Source organism: Ahaetulla prasina, chromosome 1, assembly GCF_028640845.1.
Source record: "Ahaetulla prasina isolate Xishuangbanna chromosome 1, ASM2864084v1, whole genome shotgun sequence".
Taxonomy (NCBI): Eukaryota; Metazoa; Chordata; class Lepidosauria; order Squamata; family Colubridae; genus Ahaetulla; species Ahaetulla prasina.
This window is the reverse complement of record NC_080539.1, coordinates 275,533,903-275,550,359: the sequence shown is the minus strand read 5'-3', so window position 1 is coordinate 275,550,359 and position 16,457 is coordinate 275,533,903. Positions and strand designations below refer to the sequence as shown.

Here is a 16,457-nt window from a genome sequence, read left to right as displayed (position 1 = left end):
AGCAACTAATAGGTAAAGCTCTCAGGGTGTTATATAATAAAGCACAATTAAAGTATATCCAATCCAGTCAAATCAAATACGAAATAAAATACCCCTACAAACTGATGGTTGTCAAACATCTAAAACAATATGAATTATAATACAATTTTAAAAGGCTGGGAAAATAAAATATCTTCACCTGCCACCAAAGGATGCTAATGATAAGACTCTCTGGAGAAGGTAAGGTAAAGGGCCGGATAGCTCAAGCTGGTAATAGCCTGTTATTAAGAACACCGAAGCCTGCAATTATTGCAGGTTCGAGCCCGGCCCAAGGTTGACTCAGCCTTCCATCCTTTATAAGGTAGGTAAAATGAGGACCCAGATTGTTGGGGGGGCAATAAGTTGACTTTGTAAAAATATACAAATAGAATGAGACTATTGCCTTATACACTGTAAGCCGCCCTGAGTCTTCGGAGAAGGGCGGGGTATAAATGTAAACCAAAAAAAAAAAAAGGTATTCCATAGTTCAAAGTTCATTTTGGGTTCATCAACACTGTTTCTAGGACATATTTGTTGTGATCCACCAGCAGCCTGCGGAGCTGGCAATGGAGTCGGACAGCGATGAGGCTGAAGTGAGGCCAGGGCCATTGGGGAGTGAGGTGTGGACTCCAGAGCCTCCAGCGACTGATAGTAGTGAGGCAGAGGAACAGGAGGAGCCTGTTCCTAATGCACGCACGAAAAGAGCTGCCAGAAGGCAAAAGCAGCTCAAGCAAAGAGGACAACTCGGGAGTAGGGACAAGAGATGATTGGCCCCTCCCATAAAGCTTAAAGCAGACCAGCAACAGCATTTGGGCTTTGCCAGAAAACAACGTTGGTAGCTTCGTCTTCTTCTTTGTCTACGTCTTGCATTTATTTTTGTATCTGTGATTCTAAACGTTTGCCAAGAAAGGCCTTTGGCAGTTGCCTAATTGGACCAAGGTTTGCGATAGGACTGAAGAATTTGTGTTGGGAGGAATTTGCTTTAATTTAGTTGAACTACGCTGGGAATGAAGTAATTCTCAGCTGTTCGAATAAAGTTTGTTTGTTTGTTTGTTTTCCCTGACTGAGTTTTCTACTACTTACTTGGGCCTGGGTCGCAACAATATTAATACTTATCATCAATAGATAGCTTTTGTGGGGGGTCTGTTTTGAAGGGAGTTTTTGAATGGCTTTTTTCTCGGTGTTTATTGATGGCTGACTTGTCTAAATGCCAAGCTTCGAGGAATCCCCTTACATTTTTGGATTTAGCTGGGCCCCGGATGCTTACAGTTCCCCTGTTGAAACTATGGTTGAATCTTTTTTATTATTATTATTATTTCTTTTTGTCACAACAGTATACACAAACAATTATCATAGATAAAACAACATATCTTGAAGAAATATATATATATATATGAGTAAAAAAATATGCATCAACTATATTAATTTGATATAATGAAGGGAACAATAGGACAGGAACGGTAGGCACTTTTGTGCTCTTATGCACGCCCCTTATAGTCCTCTTAGGAATGGGGTGAGGTCAATAGTAGACAGTTTTTGGTTGAAAATTTTGGGATTTTGAGTAGAGACTATGGAGTCAGGTAATGAGTTCCAAGCATTAACAACTCTGTTACAGAAGTCATATTTTCTGCAATCAAGTTTGAAGAGGTTGACATTTAGCTTGAATCTATTTTTTGCTCTTGTAATATTGCGATTGAAGCTGAAGTAGTCTTTTATAGGAAGGATATTGCAATAGATGATTTTGTGTGTTAAACACAGGTCATGTCGAAGTCGACGGAGTTGTAAATTTTCTAATCCCAGGATTTCAAGTCTGTTGGTATAAGGTATTTTGTTGTTTTCGGAGGAGTGAAGAACTCTTCTAGTAAAATATTTCTGGACTCGTTCTATTGTATTTATGTCAGAGATGTGGTATGGGTTCCAGATGGATGAGCTGTATTCAAGAATGGGTCTGACAAATGTTTTGTATGCTCTAGTTAGTAGTGTAGTGTTGTGTAATGTTGTAGTCATGTGTTGTGTGATTAAGGAGTTTTTGTCATGTTGTCTGTCTGCTAGTTGGTATTCATGGATGGATTCAGCGAGTCTTCTGCCCATTGCAATCCTGACAGTGAATGTTGTGTATGTCTTATAGTTGTCTTTGTCTTTTGCCCCAATGTGAATTTTATTTATTTATTTTATTTATTTTATTAATCATATTTATATACCGCCCTATCTCCCGAAGGACTCAGGGCGGTTCACAGGCGCTTAAAAACATATAAATACAGAATAAAAACAATTAAAAAACTTATTTTAAAGCCCGTTAATTAAAATATACAAATAAAACCCAATTAAAACCCAGAAATTTAAAATCTAGCTCAGTCCTGCACAATTAAATAGGTATGTTTTAAGCCCGCGGCGGAAGGTCCGAAGGTCCGGAAGCTGACGGAGTCTGGGGGGTAGTTCGTTCCAAAGGGTGGGAGCCCCCACAGAAAAGGCCCTTCCCCTGGGCGTCGCCAAACGACATTGCCTCGCTGACGGCACCCTGAGGAGACCCTCTCTGTGAGAGCGCACGGGTCGGTGAGAGGTATTCGGTAGCAGTAGGCAGTCCCGTAAATAACCCGGCCCAATGCCATGGAGCGCTTTAAAGGTGGTCACCAGAACCTTGAAGCGCACCCGGAAGGCCACAGGTAGCCAGTGCAGTCTGCGCAGGATGGGTGTTATACGGGAGCCACGAGGGGCTCCATCTATCACCCGCGCAGCTGCATTCTGGACTAACTGCAGCCTCCGGATGCCCTTCAAGGGGAGCCCCATGTAGAGAGCATTGCAGTAATCCAGGCGAGACGTCACGAGTGCGTGAGTGACCGTGCATAGGGCATCCCGTCCAGAAAGGCGAACTGGCGTACCAGGCGAACCTGGTAGAACGCTCTCCTGGAGACGGCCGTCAAATGGTCTTCTAGAGACAGCCGCTCATCCAGGAGGACGCCTAAGTTGCGGACCCTTCCATCGGGGCCAATGACTCGCCACCGATGGTCAGCCGCGGATTAAGCTGACTGTACCGGGATGCCGCATCCACAGCCACTCTGTCTTGGCGGGATTGAGCTTGAGCCTGTTTCTCCCCATCCAGACCCGCACGGCCTCCAGACACCGGGACAGCACTTGATAACCGTTGGGGTGGTCCGTGTAGAAAAGTACAGCTGGGTGTCATCCGCATACAGCTGGTACTTCACACGAAACCACTGATGATCTCACCCAGCGGCTTCATATAGATGTTAAACAGAAGGCGAGAGGATCGACCCCGCGGCACCCCACAAGTGAGGCGCCTCGGGCCGACCTCTGCCCCTGTCAACACAGACTGCGACCGGTCGGAGAGATAGGAGGAGAACCACCGATAAACGGTGCCTCCCACTCCCAATCCTCCAACCGCGCAGCAGGATACCATGGTCGATGGTATCAAAAGCCGCTGAGAGGTCTAATAGGACCAGGGCAGAGGAGCAACCCTATCCCTGGCCCTCCAGAGATCATCCACCAACGCGACCAAAGCCGTCTCCGTGCTGTAACCGGGCCGGAAACCGGACTGGAACGGGTCTAGATAGACAGTTTCATCCAGGTGCAAGGAAACTGATATGCCACCATATTTCTACAACCTTCGCCGCAGCGAAGGTTGGAGACCGGACGATAGTTACCTAAAACAGCCGGGTCCAGGAAGGCTTCTTAAGGAGGGCCTCACCACCGCCTCTTTCAAGGCGGCCGGAAGACACCTCCACTAAAGAAGCGATCGAATCGCCTGAGCCAGCCTCGTGTGACCTCCCGAGTGGCCAGCACCAGCCAGGAGGGGCACGGGTCCAGTAAACATGTGGTGGCATTCAGCCTACCCAGCAACCTGTCCATGTCCTCAGGAGCCACAGGGTCAAATTCATCCCAAACAATATCGCCAAGACCACCCTCGAGCATCTCACCCGCATCACCGCAATCTTGGTCCAACCCATCCCGAAGCTGAACGATTTTATCGTATAGATAACCGTTAAACTCCTCAGCACGCCCCTGCAACGGGTCATCCCGCTCCCCCTGGTGTAGGAGGGAGCGAGTCACCCGAAACAGGGCGGCTGGGCGGTTATCTGCCGATGCAATGAGGGAGGAGGCGTAGCTATGCCTCGCTTCCCTCAATGCCACTAGGTAAGTCTTAGTATAGGACTTCACTAGTGTCCGATCAGCTTCCGAACGGCTAGACCTCCAGGAACTCTCTAGGCGTCTTCTCCGCGCTCATCCTCTCAGCTCCTCGGAGAACCAAGGAGCCGGTTGGGACCTGCGCCGGGTCAGAGGCCGTAAAGGCACGACCTGGTCTAAGGCTCCCGCCGCGGCCCGTTCCCAGGCCGCCACAAGTTCCTCAGCCGAGCCGTGAGCCAGACCCTCAGGAAACGGTCCAAGCTCCGTCCGGAACCCATCAGGGTCCATCAGGCGCCTGGGGCGGAACCAACGTGTCGGCTCCGCCTCCCTGCGGTGGTGAATGGCGGTCAGAAAGTCTAGGCGAAGAAGAGAGTGATCTGACCATGACAAAGGTTCGATGACTATTTCCTTTAAGTCCAGATCTCTCAACCACTGACCAGAGAGAAAAATCAGGTCCAGAGTGCCACCCCCAATGTGAGTAGGGCCATCAACTACTTGGGTCAGATCCAAGGCCGTCATGGAAGCCGTGAACTCCCGAGCTGCCGTCGATGATGAGCCGGAAGATGGCAAGTTAAAGTCCCCCATGACTAAGAGTCTGGGGGTCTCAACTGCCACCCCAGCCAGCATCTCCAGGAGCTCGGGCAGGGCAGCTGTCACGCAGCAAGGAGCCAGGTACGTGATCAGCAAGCCCATCTGACACCTACGACCCCATCTCACAAAGAGGGATTCACACCCGGCAATCTGAGGTACAGTGGTCTCCCTCGGCTCTAGACTCTCTCTAATCACAACCGCCACCCCCCCACCCCTACCCTGGGCCCTCGGCTGATGGAATGCACGGAAACCCGGCGGGCACATCTCAACAAGGGGCACGCCCCCTTCAGTGCCCAATCAGGTCTCCGTAATGCCCATAAGGTCCGCGGAATCCCCCTGTATAAGGTCACAAACAAGGGGGGCTTTGTTCACCACGGACCGAGCATTGCACAACATCAACCGAAGGCCCAAGCTCTGAGGATCCTGACCATCCGGGGAACGGGAAAAGTCCAAGGGGTCGGAGCGCGTGATCGCTTTAAGACATCGAGCACGCGCTCCCGGAACTTGATATGACCCCTCACTTCCGCCATACCTGCCCCTCCCACTTACCGTGTCAATAGGACCACCCTCACAAATAGGAACAAACTCCTCCCCCATAACCTCCGAACCTGATAGTAAAAAACCGCCGCGAGCATGTGCAGGAACTGGCCCCCTACCCGACGGGTTACCCCCATTACCCGCCCCTACCCTCCCACCCCTTAAAAATTCCCTCTCTAAAAAACCCCACAAGCTCTTCTTTTTCGCATGCCACCTCTGTGGGTCCCAAGACCCGTCATGGAGGCCGGCCCTCGATAATGAGGAGGGCCATTCCTGCGAGGCAGGCGCAAGAGTTCACAAGCAGTATAATGCGTAGCAGCTGAGACTAAGAATCGGCAAAGTAGAGGCTCCATCTCCAAATGGCAAGATGATGACAGATGGTACTAGTCCAGAATGAAGGCAAACAAAGAATGGAACAGCAATTAGCACCGAATGACAGTCTAGATGGTATTCTGTCCGGTGCATAGTCCAAACATCCTGGAACCGGGGGTGAGGGGAAATGGCATTCCAGTCGCTGGCCACGTCTTCCTCCGTCCTCCTCTGTCCCCAAATAACTCCCTTGTCCCCCCCCAAGGGGTCCAAAAGGACCAAAAACGGCCAAAGAAGTCTCAAAAAGGCCGAGGGGGGGGCATGGGTGATGTTAAAATAGTCACAGTCACAGACTGGTTGCAGGGGGCAACTCCGGGGTGCCTCCATCATCTCCCCGCAATCCTCCAACAACCACCTCCAGACATGGCCAGGGGAAGAGTCCTAGCCACTCCAGAAGCCGGGTCTCCCCAGACCTCCCCCTCCAAGAGGCGAAGCCCATAAAAAAGGCTAAACCTCTCCGAGAGGCTGGGGGGTATGAAGGTTGCCAAGTCCACAATCCGGCAGCAGGGAGAAAGCCAAGGAACCATGGCAGCAAGGCAGATGGCAATAGGGGTGGATGAAATACCTCCGCAATCATCCAGGTCGTCCACGTTGCAGAGGCTGGAGCCCAAAGGCTACACCCGAAAAGTCCGGAGTCCACAGTCAGAAGAGGGCCGGGAGAACGAGCCAGAGGCTAGAGGCCTGCCGGCCAGACAAATCGGCCGAAAAAACGGCCGGAAAAAACGCCGACTCATCGCCCCACCTCCGAGCCTAAAGTATGGCCGCCAGAATCCACCGCTTGCCTACCCGGCCTCGTTCTCGGCAGCCACATGTGCGAGAGAGTCCAGAGATCTCTCATATGGCTGCCCGAGGTAGGATCTACCGGGCCGGGGGCAGCAAGCGGCTAAACGCGCGGCCGAGGCTTCGCCCACATCGGAGGGGCCTCTCGTCGCCGGAGCCGAGTCCTCAGAGCCGCGCCATCTTGCGCATGCGCAGAATTTTCTGACAAAATGATCAACAGCCAAACATTGAAAGGAAATATACAGGAACATATATTATTTTCAGGAAGATCCGTAAAGCTAGAACTGATGTCTGTGATAAAGCGTAGCCCCACTTGACCCCATTCTTATTTATGTCTTAGGCAGCTCTAGCATGCATTCCTTAGACTTATGTGCTTTGCTATTTTCTGTCATGTACATTCTTCAAGCGACATATGCCCCGTTTCTCAGCTTTGCTTGGAAACCTCTGAAGCTGCCATTTTATTCCTAAACTATTTCCTTTTTCCAGGACATTTTTCAGTTTCCCAGTCTGGCCCTTAGTCTTGAGCTTCCTGATTATCTCTCATACAACTCTAGCCAAGCTCAGCTGAGTTGTGTCACAAAGGCTGGCTGGCCATTTTTACTAACATGACAACAAGATCGCCCCTCCCCCGCCTTTTCAGTTTTCAGATCTCAAAAAGACATGACAAAAAAGGGCATTAGTTGCTGATGCTGTGCAGATATTATAATGGCCAGTCGTAATTGCTGAAATGCCACAGGAGGTTTTTAGTCTTTTAAAGCTCCCCTTCACCCTGAAAAATGTTCTTGTTTAAGCTTTTTTGAGTCACATCTAGAATTAGTGTTGAATATAAATGCATAAGCCTATGTGTTGAAGCGGTTTGCTCTGGCAAGTTTGGGCTGTCTCCTTTTCCTTAGATTTGCAATGTTTTAAACAGTGAAGAGGAAGGCTGCAGGCCAATGTCTGTTACTGTGTAATAACACAGTCAGGTTCTTTTGCGTTTGAGTTAAATAAGTATCCCATCCCTACTACATCTGAGCTGACACATAATTCTTGTAAACTGCAGCCTTCATACAATGGTGATTCTTGCTGAATTTTGCAAAACAGGTAGGATTCTTCTTTCCAAACTTCTTTCACGAAGAGATAGAATAGTTTGTACTTTCTACAACATATATTTTAATAAATCTTGTGTATTGTTTTGGACTGTTACTTTAAAAAATCTTTTACTAGATTTTCTGCTTTGTTTCTGTCTTTTAAATTCTTAAAACCTGATAGTTGGTGATTTTGCTGCATTTTCAAACTTCATTTTCCAGATTTTGTTATTTTAAATAAATATTTCAAAATCAGTGTGCTGTTTTGGAACTTACAGTCGCACTATGAATCCATGCTGCTATTCCATACTTCCTGTACTATTTAATATACCATATTGTTACTGCTGTTCTATAGTATTTATATATTTATTCAATGTATTTCACATGCATTTTTGAAAATGAACACTTGTAAATCATATAAAACACAAATAATCTCATGGAAGATCCTTAATTTAAAAATCAGTCTTAACTTAAAGATAATATTCAGTGCTAATTTATAGAATTATGTTTGAGAAATATAACTTTACCAATCATGCCACTTAGATTGTTTTTTTTATGAAACCATTTTTTTCTTGGAAGCTGTTTTAATTGATTATAAATATATGTATATTAATATAAATAAAACAATAGCTTAGATGGAAGCATAACCCTGTAAATTATATATATATATATATATATGTATATATATTTGTTTTCTGAGGTTTTCTGAGGTTTTTATCATACATACATACATACATACATACATACATACATACATACATACATATATATATATATATATATATATATATATATATATGTATATATATATTTTCTGAGCCACAAGTGTCATCTGGTTAACATTTAAGATGGCCTCATTGAAATATAACTGGATTAAATAAAAATATAAAACAAACTTTGAGAGGATGTAATTGCAGTTCATAGAGGTATAGGACAGTATGAATATTCTGATATGAGGTGTATATTATATGCACATGTATATGTTCAGCTAAAATGTGAAGTATTTATATATAATATAGTACCAGTGGAAAACTGCCTCCAGACTAATTCTTGAACAATGTTTTATATAACTTTCTCAAATGTGGTGTTCAAAAACCTCAGAAAACAAATATATATATATATATATATATATATATATATATACATACATACATACATACATACATATATATATATATATATATATATATATATATATATATATATATATATATAATTTTCTATGCCTCTACTCTGAGTTCTTTGCCATTCATATTGGAGTTTCTATAGAGTTCAGACGGCATATATTGTATTTTCACTTCAAAAGTTATAACTCTGAACTATACTTTTACTTTTTACAACTCCATATTTATTTAAGCTGCCTTCCAATTGCATCATACCGCTGGAATACTCTGTAATTTCCACATAGCAAAGTGGGTCATATTCCACTAGCGAATTGGTCAACGTAAGCATCTGCTTGAAAATAGAAGTAATTACTTCCACATGTTAGCAACTGTACCATGGTGATTTCTTTAAGCTCCACTTCAAATAATTTTCAGTTCAGTATATTTTCTGAGCCACAAGTGTCATCTGGTTAACATTTAAGATGGCCTCATTGAAATATAACTGGATTAAATAAAAATATAAAACAAACTTTGAGAGGATGTAATTGCAGTTCATAGAGGTATAGGACAGTATGAATATTCTGATATGAGGTGTATATTATATGCACATGTATATGTTCAGCTAAAATGTGAAGTATTTATATATAATATAGTACCAGTGGAAAACTGCCTCCAGACTAATTCTTGAACAATGTTTTTATATAACTTTCTCAAATGTGGTGTTCAAAAACCTCAGATCTATTTCTGTGACATTTTGCTGCATGCCTTTCAGATGTGGATTTGCATTCATTATCTGATCTTCATATTAAAAATCCTCAATTTATATCTAGTAATCATCTACAGTAATCAGTAGATACTATGGGTTTCCTGATGTCACATAGTACATGCCTCCAGTTTTTGTTTTGTTATTGTTTAGTTGTGGTCCTGTTTCCTGGGACTTCTTTCATATGTTTCAGCTAGTGGTTTGTTTGTTTTTTTGTATTTTGAAGCTCATCTTTGTACTTTCCAATCCCTGGCTGTGATTTCTTGAGATTTTGATGAGAAAGTTGGCAGGAGTCATGCAGTAGTTATATTTCTGAATTTTATCAACTAGCATAAATTGGTTGCAGAACCATTCTTTAATTGTTTGATTTTGTATTTTTGCATAGATTAAATTCTATACTATTTGGCTCAGGCAGAACTTTTAGAAAACTTCAACCTTCTTCCAATCAATTTGAAGCAAGGTCCAAGATCTTGTGCATTGATCATTGATTATTGATGACTGTATATTTCAGCAGCAATCCTTATATTGCTTTTTCTCTAGAAACACCTTTCTGAAGGCTAAAATAACCTGGCCAATTTGATTGTGGACATTGTCTGTGCCAACTATTTTATATTCTTGGATAAATCAGCCAAAGTATGTAAATTGCTCAAGTGACCTTCATCAAAGTCTGTGGTTGTCTGGGAGTCATTGGTTGTGAATGCCTTGGTCTTGTCAATATTGATAGAGATAAGCAGTTTTTATATCAAGCATGATTTCATAGGCATATCTTTCATTTTCTGCAAAAATAACATTTGATGTGTCATTAAGTCATCTTGTTGAAATATGACACCATCCCAAACAGCAGACTACCACTTTACTGCATTGATCATAGTGTTGAATCCCAAGAGAGAGCAATCCCGTCTTACTTTCACCAATATATACAGGGAAGCATTTGGACATTTTGTCATTAATAGGAACTGTATAAACATATATTTTATACATTGTATATTTGAAGCAAGGGGCATATGGTATTAGCAGGAACATCTTCTGGACTAGCACCAATTTCCATTGCCAATAGAAATTGTCAAATGCTCCTGCAAAATCAGTAAACACAAGAATAAATCTGTATACTGATGTGTTTCATGAACAACTGACGTTGGATTTCGGTCACAGCATCTTCTTCCAGGCAAGAAAATAGTGAACACTTTAACTGAATTCAGCTAAATTCAACATAAGTAATTTCTGTCTTATGTTACAGTCAATAAACAACATTTTTTTTTGCATGAAGGTAATATCTATTAAAAAAGAAGGAAACAGCTAGAGTAATTGAAGACATGCAGAGCACTAAAAATAGAAGTGATAGATAAAGTTGTTGATTCCACTCCTTCAAATGGTCTAGTTGTCTAAGTAAATATCACATTTTTGGAAACAAGTAATGAGTGTTTTAATTATCAAGAGAGAAACACAATTATTGTAGGATTATCTTGGAGTGGGCAAGTTATTTGCAAAAGTAATTTAATAAAGGCTTCAAAAAGGTTGAGAACAGCTATCCAAGAATAACAGGACATTTTAGGACAAATTTTAGTTCCAGTGCTAGCAATCATTTACTCGTGGAATGTAAAGGTTGAAGAGGTCCTTAGAGATCATGTGCTCCAAACCTCTGCCCAGGGCAGTAACCTTCCACTGTAGCATTTCTGACATGTGACCATTTTTATTTAAGCATTTTCAGTGAAAGAAAGTCCACCACTGTTTTACTTTTGAACAACTGGTGAAGTTTGGACATTTTCTCTGATCTCCCAATTGAAAAAAAAAATATTTCCTTATAATTTAACCCATTATTTCTTGTTCTGTGTACTACAGCATCTGTGGATAAAATTGCTTGACTGATTTGATTTTAATAACACATTATTTCCAAAGAGTTTTTTTAGTGTTTATTTAGTGCTCCCATGTTGATACTAATGCACATTTTTCCAGCTTCCAGAAAAGATGGAGTCAGAGATCTAGCTGTGAGAAAAATGTGACATGACATTGTTAGAAATAGTATCTCCATATACTGTCATGTGACTTTCTGAATCCTTAAGGCTCATTTATCTTCTGGTTCTTTTTAAGATTGTCCCACCCAGCAATTTGTGGAAGTTTTAAACTAGAACAGTCCCACTCAAAAAAACCCAACCCAGTATTAATTTGTAGCGTGGGCATAGTTTATAGATTTCAGTGGATCTTTCTAGAGAGTTTTTACTTTAACTACCACTACAAACTCTCTGAGTTAGAATGCATGCCCTCCCTGCATTAGCCATAGAATTCCTTTGTATTTTTTAAATATGCCCTATCTAGACATCTTTGTGGGAAGAAAGAGGGGAAAGGGGCAAAACATTTTCCCCAGTTGCTATTTCCTGCTCAAAAATCCAGTCTCCCATATATAATTTTCTAAACCTAAAAGAATAAAACAATTTTTTTCTGTACTCTGAATGAACTCCTGGAGAACAAACCTTTATTTTCGGTACTTTTATTCTGTTCTAACAGCTATGGGTTATTTTATTTACTGGTGGTACATGTTTATTTGACTGCTTCCATAATTCAAAACATGCTTAAGAAAACCATATACAAAATGCTAAAGCTCTTGGATAATAAAGTAATTACGGTACTAGTAATAGCAATAATAATAAATAACAAAATACAAGTAGCTTTAAATAGGAGTCAGAATGATTGTGGCAAAAGAAAGCAAAAAGAGTACCAATAATAATAGGCACCCTGGGTACAATTCTAAAACATCTGGAGCACCACTTGAACACCATCAGCATGGACAAAGCCACCGTCAATCAATTGCAAAAGACAGCTTTACTTGGAATAATTTTATTTCCTGCAACAGTAGCTTTAAATACCATCAAACATTCCTATCCTAGATTCTTGGGAAGGACTCGCTGGACAAAAATGCCAGAACCAGTCTAAACATCTGATTGTGCGACAAACCTTAATAATAATAATAATAAAGTAGATGTTGCATGTTCATTGTTAAAATCAGAAAGGGATCAGTGAAAGACCAAAGGCCATCACTCTGCTAAACAAATAATTCCCTCAACACTGTCAGACTATTTACTGAATCTGCACTACTATTAATCGTTTCATAGTTCCCATCACCAATCTCTTTCCACTTATGACTGTATGACTATAACTTGTTGCTGGCAATCCTTATGATTTATATTGATATATTGATCATCAATTGTGTTGTAAATGTTGTACCTTGATGAATGTATCTTTTCTTTTATGTACACTGAGAGCATATGCACCAAGACAAATTCCTTGTGTGTCCAATCACACTTGGCCAATAAAAATTCTATTCTATTCTATTCTAAAAAAAAAAAAAGACAATTTCTGTTATTTTAGAATAGAATAACTGAAAAAGTAATATTCTCTTTTTGCAGGAACTGTTAAGCCGGACGCTGCTAGAAACTCAGAAATTGGATTTAATGGCAGAAGTTTCAGATCTGAAAATCAAACTGGTTGGAATGGAGAAGGAACAAAGCGAATATGAAGAGAAGCAGAACAAAGCTGAGGTAAGCCTCATTTGTTTATTTTTTCAGTTCCTGAAGCTATGATCAGAACTTTGCACAGATTGCTTTCTACATTATTAAAGCTGACTGCTGCCATGTTCCTATGCTGGGGCAAGAAAATTTTTGTAACTACTTCATTTCCAGGAGAGGGGGAAGAAAGAGGGAGAGAGAGAGAGGAAAACAAATGATAATATTCTCTACATTTTTCTAAGCTGTCTTTCATCTTCCTCCTTCTCAACCAAATTTGAGATCTGGAAGATAGATTTATGTCAAAGTTAACCTACTGTGTAAATTCCAAGTTTTTTCCTTAACTTTATTTTATGTGGGCTTTTTTATTTTAGCATTTTGTTTTATTTACTTTTCACATTTTTGAACTGCTCTTTTCGCTCAAGAACGGTTTTTGTAGTAGCAGCATTGAACTCTTTCCTCTTCCTCCTGTTGCATTTTTTTTCCTTTATCAGTAGAGGATGCAAGAATGGTGAAATTCTGCTGAAAAGAAAAACATGCAGATTTTCCTTTTTTAACAAAAAAAAAACAAGTGGAAGGGAGAGGCTGCCAAAATAAATGGCACCCAAGCTATTTTTGTCTCTTCTGGGGTGGATAATTAGGAGATTAAATAGATGCATTAAGCCATGCAAAACAGGAAGTCCAAATTCTTGGCCCCATCTATTCTGATGTGATAGTTAGAGTTATACTCAACCTCCCATCCAGTGGTGGGTTTCAAATTTTTTTTACCAACAGTTCTGTGGGCGTGGCATGATGGGCGTGGTAGGGGAAGGTTACTGCAAAATCCCCATTTCCTCCTGATCAACTGGGACTCGGGAGGCAGAGAATAGATGAGGGCAGGGCCAATCAGAGGTGGTATTTGCCAGTTCTCCACACTACTCAAAATTTCCGCTACCGGTTCTCCAGAACTGGTCAGAACCTGCTGAAACCCATCTCTGCTCCCATCTACTGGTAGCCATATGTTATGTATTTTATACTCCTGACATAGTTTAAAAATAAAAATTAATCTTTTCCCAAGTCCTTTAAGGAAAGCAGATAATTTCATAAGCATTTCTTTACTCCTATTATTCCTGTCATGCTTCAACGCTTCGTCCATTGTATTACCAATTACATCAGTAACAAAGGATCAGAACTAGATTAAATTCATACTTGTATAATCAATTCTACAGTTCAGTTAGAAAACTTGGGAAAACTTTCCAGTTTGGTTTCTATCTTATATAGTGTGCACCTTCTTCTATCAGTGTATAGTCAGCAACATGCAGATGTATTGCTATCTGAAAAACTCAATTTCAAAGTGGTCAGAGAAGTATAACATGTTTGAGCATAATTTTGTATCCCTTTGCTGAGGGTGTAGAGGCAGAATACATCACCTGCATACATTGTTTTGCAAAGGTACTTGGAAAGAGTACCAAGAGAAACAACTGATGCAGTTTCATCCTTAATCTTAAATGTCACTAAGCTAATTACTGATTATAGATCACATGGTCTACAAACTGCCCCTTAGTGTGTATGTGTGTATCTCCATCCCATTTTGTTTTGGTATGTATTGGACTTTTATGGTAATACATGGTGAACTGCCCAGAATCAGCTGGAATCAAGTGGTACCTCAATTGAATTAAATAAACAAATACTTATGATATGTAGGGGCATCCCATCTTTTTCATACTTATTTACAGTAAGCAACAGTTTTGAACTGGTAAAAATCTTTTTTTGTTTTTTGCTTAAGAACTTTAAACATAACTTAAACCAATGATTTAAGTTCCTGTTTAAAAACATGTTCCTTTAAAAATATTTATTTTTATTTAACTCATTGTCTTCCTTTTTAAAAGTTGACCTGATAGAATACTAGGGGCTTGGTGAAATTGACTTATAACTATTAACGGGAAACATCAGAGTAGTTGTTCCCAAAACAGTGCCAAGGTATGCATTGAGAAATCATGAAACCATACAAATCAAATCAAACCTTTATTGTCAATGCACAACAAGTGTACAATGAAATTGAATACAATGGAAGGATTAGAAAGGAGATTATCTAGTTTCTGGCCAGTACTACATCTCAGAGACGACCACTCAGTGTAAACATATCTAGTGATAATCCATCATTCCCTGGGGTAATCTGTTCCAGTGTTGAACAGATTTTACAGTTTAAAACTTACTCCTACCAAAATTACTTTTATGTAATTAAAACTTCTTTCTTGTCCTGGAATAACTCTGAAACAGTCTGCACTTCTTCTTCATGATACCCCTTCAGATACTCAGACAGCTATAATGTCTCCCTGAAGTCTTCTATCCTCTAAGCTGAATATACCCAACACCTTTTCATAAGTATTCCCATCAAGGTTCCTTACCACCTTGAACTTTCTCTTCTAGACATACTCCAATTTGCAAATCTACTTCCTAAAATACAGTTCCCAGAACTGTATGTAGAATTCTGTGTGTAGTTTGACCAGTGCAGAATAGAGAGGAGAAATTACTTCTTTTAAACCTGACACTTTACTTCAGTTGATGCAGTTTAGGATTGCATTTGCTCTTTTTTTCCCTTTTTGCAATTGCATGACTTGATTGGCTTAGGTTCAGTTTATAATCCACTAAGATACCTAGATCTTTTTCACATTATTGCTGTCCAGTATGATTCTCCCAATATTTTTAAAGATTTTTTAAAAAATCTCACCTTTATTATTTTTATAAATAAATCATGTGGTGAACATATCCAATGTTTGTTCCTCCTCCTACATTCTCCACAACATCTATTCTGTGAGATGAATTGGGCTGAGAGAGAGAGTGACTGGCCCAAAATCACCCAGCCAGTTTTCATGCCTAAAGCAAAACTAGAACTCAGAATTTTCTGGTTTCAAGCTTGGTGCCTTTGCAATTAGACCAACCTGGCTCTTACACTTATGCCTTTATTTTATCTAACAAAATGTAAGACTTTGCATTTATCCCTATTGGAATTTATACTTGTTTCTATTTTCTGCTTTTAGCCTGTCAAGATATTATTGAATTTTGGCATTAGCCTCTAAAGTATTTCACCCCCCCTATTCTTGTGTTACCTTCAGATTTGATCACATTTTCTAACCCTTCATACAAGTAATTTATTAATATGTTGAACTAGTACATTACTCATCACCTTCCTACTGGTTGGTGTAGACCCATTGGTATGTATTTGTTAGGTACAACTGTTGTACCAGCTCTGTATAGGTAGTCCTCAGTTCATGATCACTCATTCAGTAACCATTCAATGTTGTGATGACAGTGAACAAGTGGTACTTATAACTGATCCTCAAAGTTCCAGCTATTGCAGAACCCCATAATCACATGAGTGTGATCCAGGCACTTAGCCGTCAGCTCATACTTATGATGGTTGCAGCCTCCCATAGTTACATGACCGCCATTTGCTGGCTTCCCACAAGCAAAGTCAGTGAGGAAGCTGTCGAGAAGCTTGCATGTCAAGCAGAGGTGGGTTTCACATTATTTTACCACTGGTTTCTCGCCCACCAAAAATGTGAGTGTGTGCGCCTTCCGTGCATGTGCTTTGCCCCATGTGCGCAGCTTG

General features: G+C 41.1%; 1 protein-coding gene across 8 annotated transcripts in view; it reads left to right on the top strand.

The window, feature by feature from the left end:
* PPFIBP2 (PPFIA binding protein 2) overlaps positions 1–16,457 on the top strand; it is a 98,191-nt gene that overhangs the window by 37,856 nt on the left and 43,878 nt on the right. For all 8 annotated transcript variants that reach the window (XM_058160399.1, XM_058160426.1, XM_058160408.1 and 5 more), the window contains exon 4: positions 12,770–12,901. In XM_058160399.1, coding sequence (XP_058016382.1) covers positions 12,770–12,901 — 132 coding nt within the window. The remainder of the gene's footprint in view (positions 1–12,769; positions 12,902–16,457) is intronic.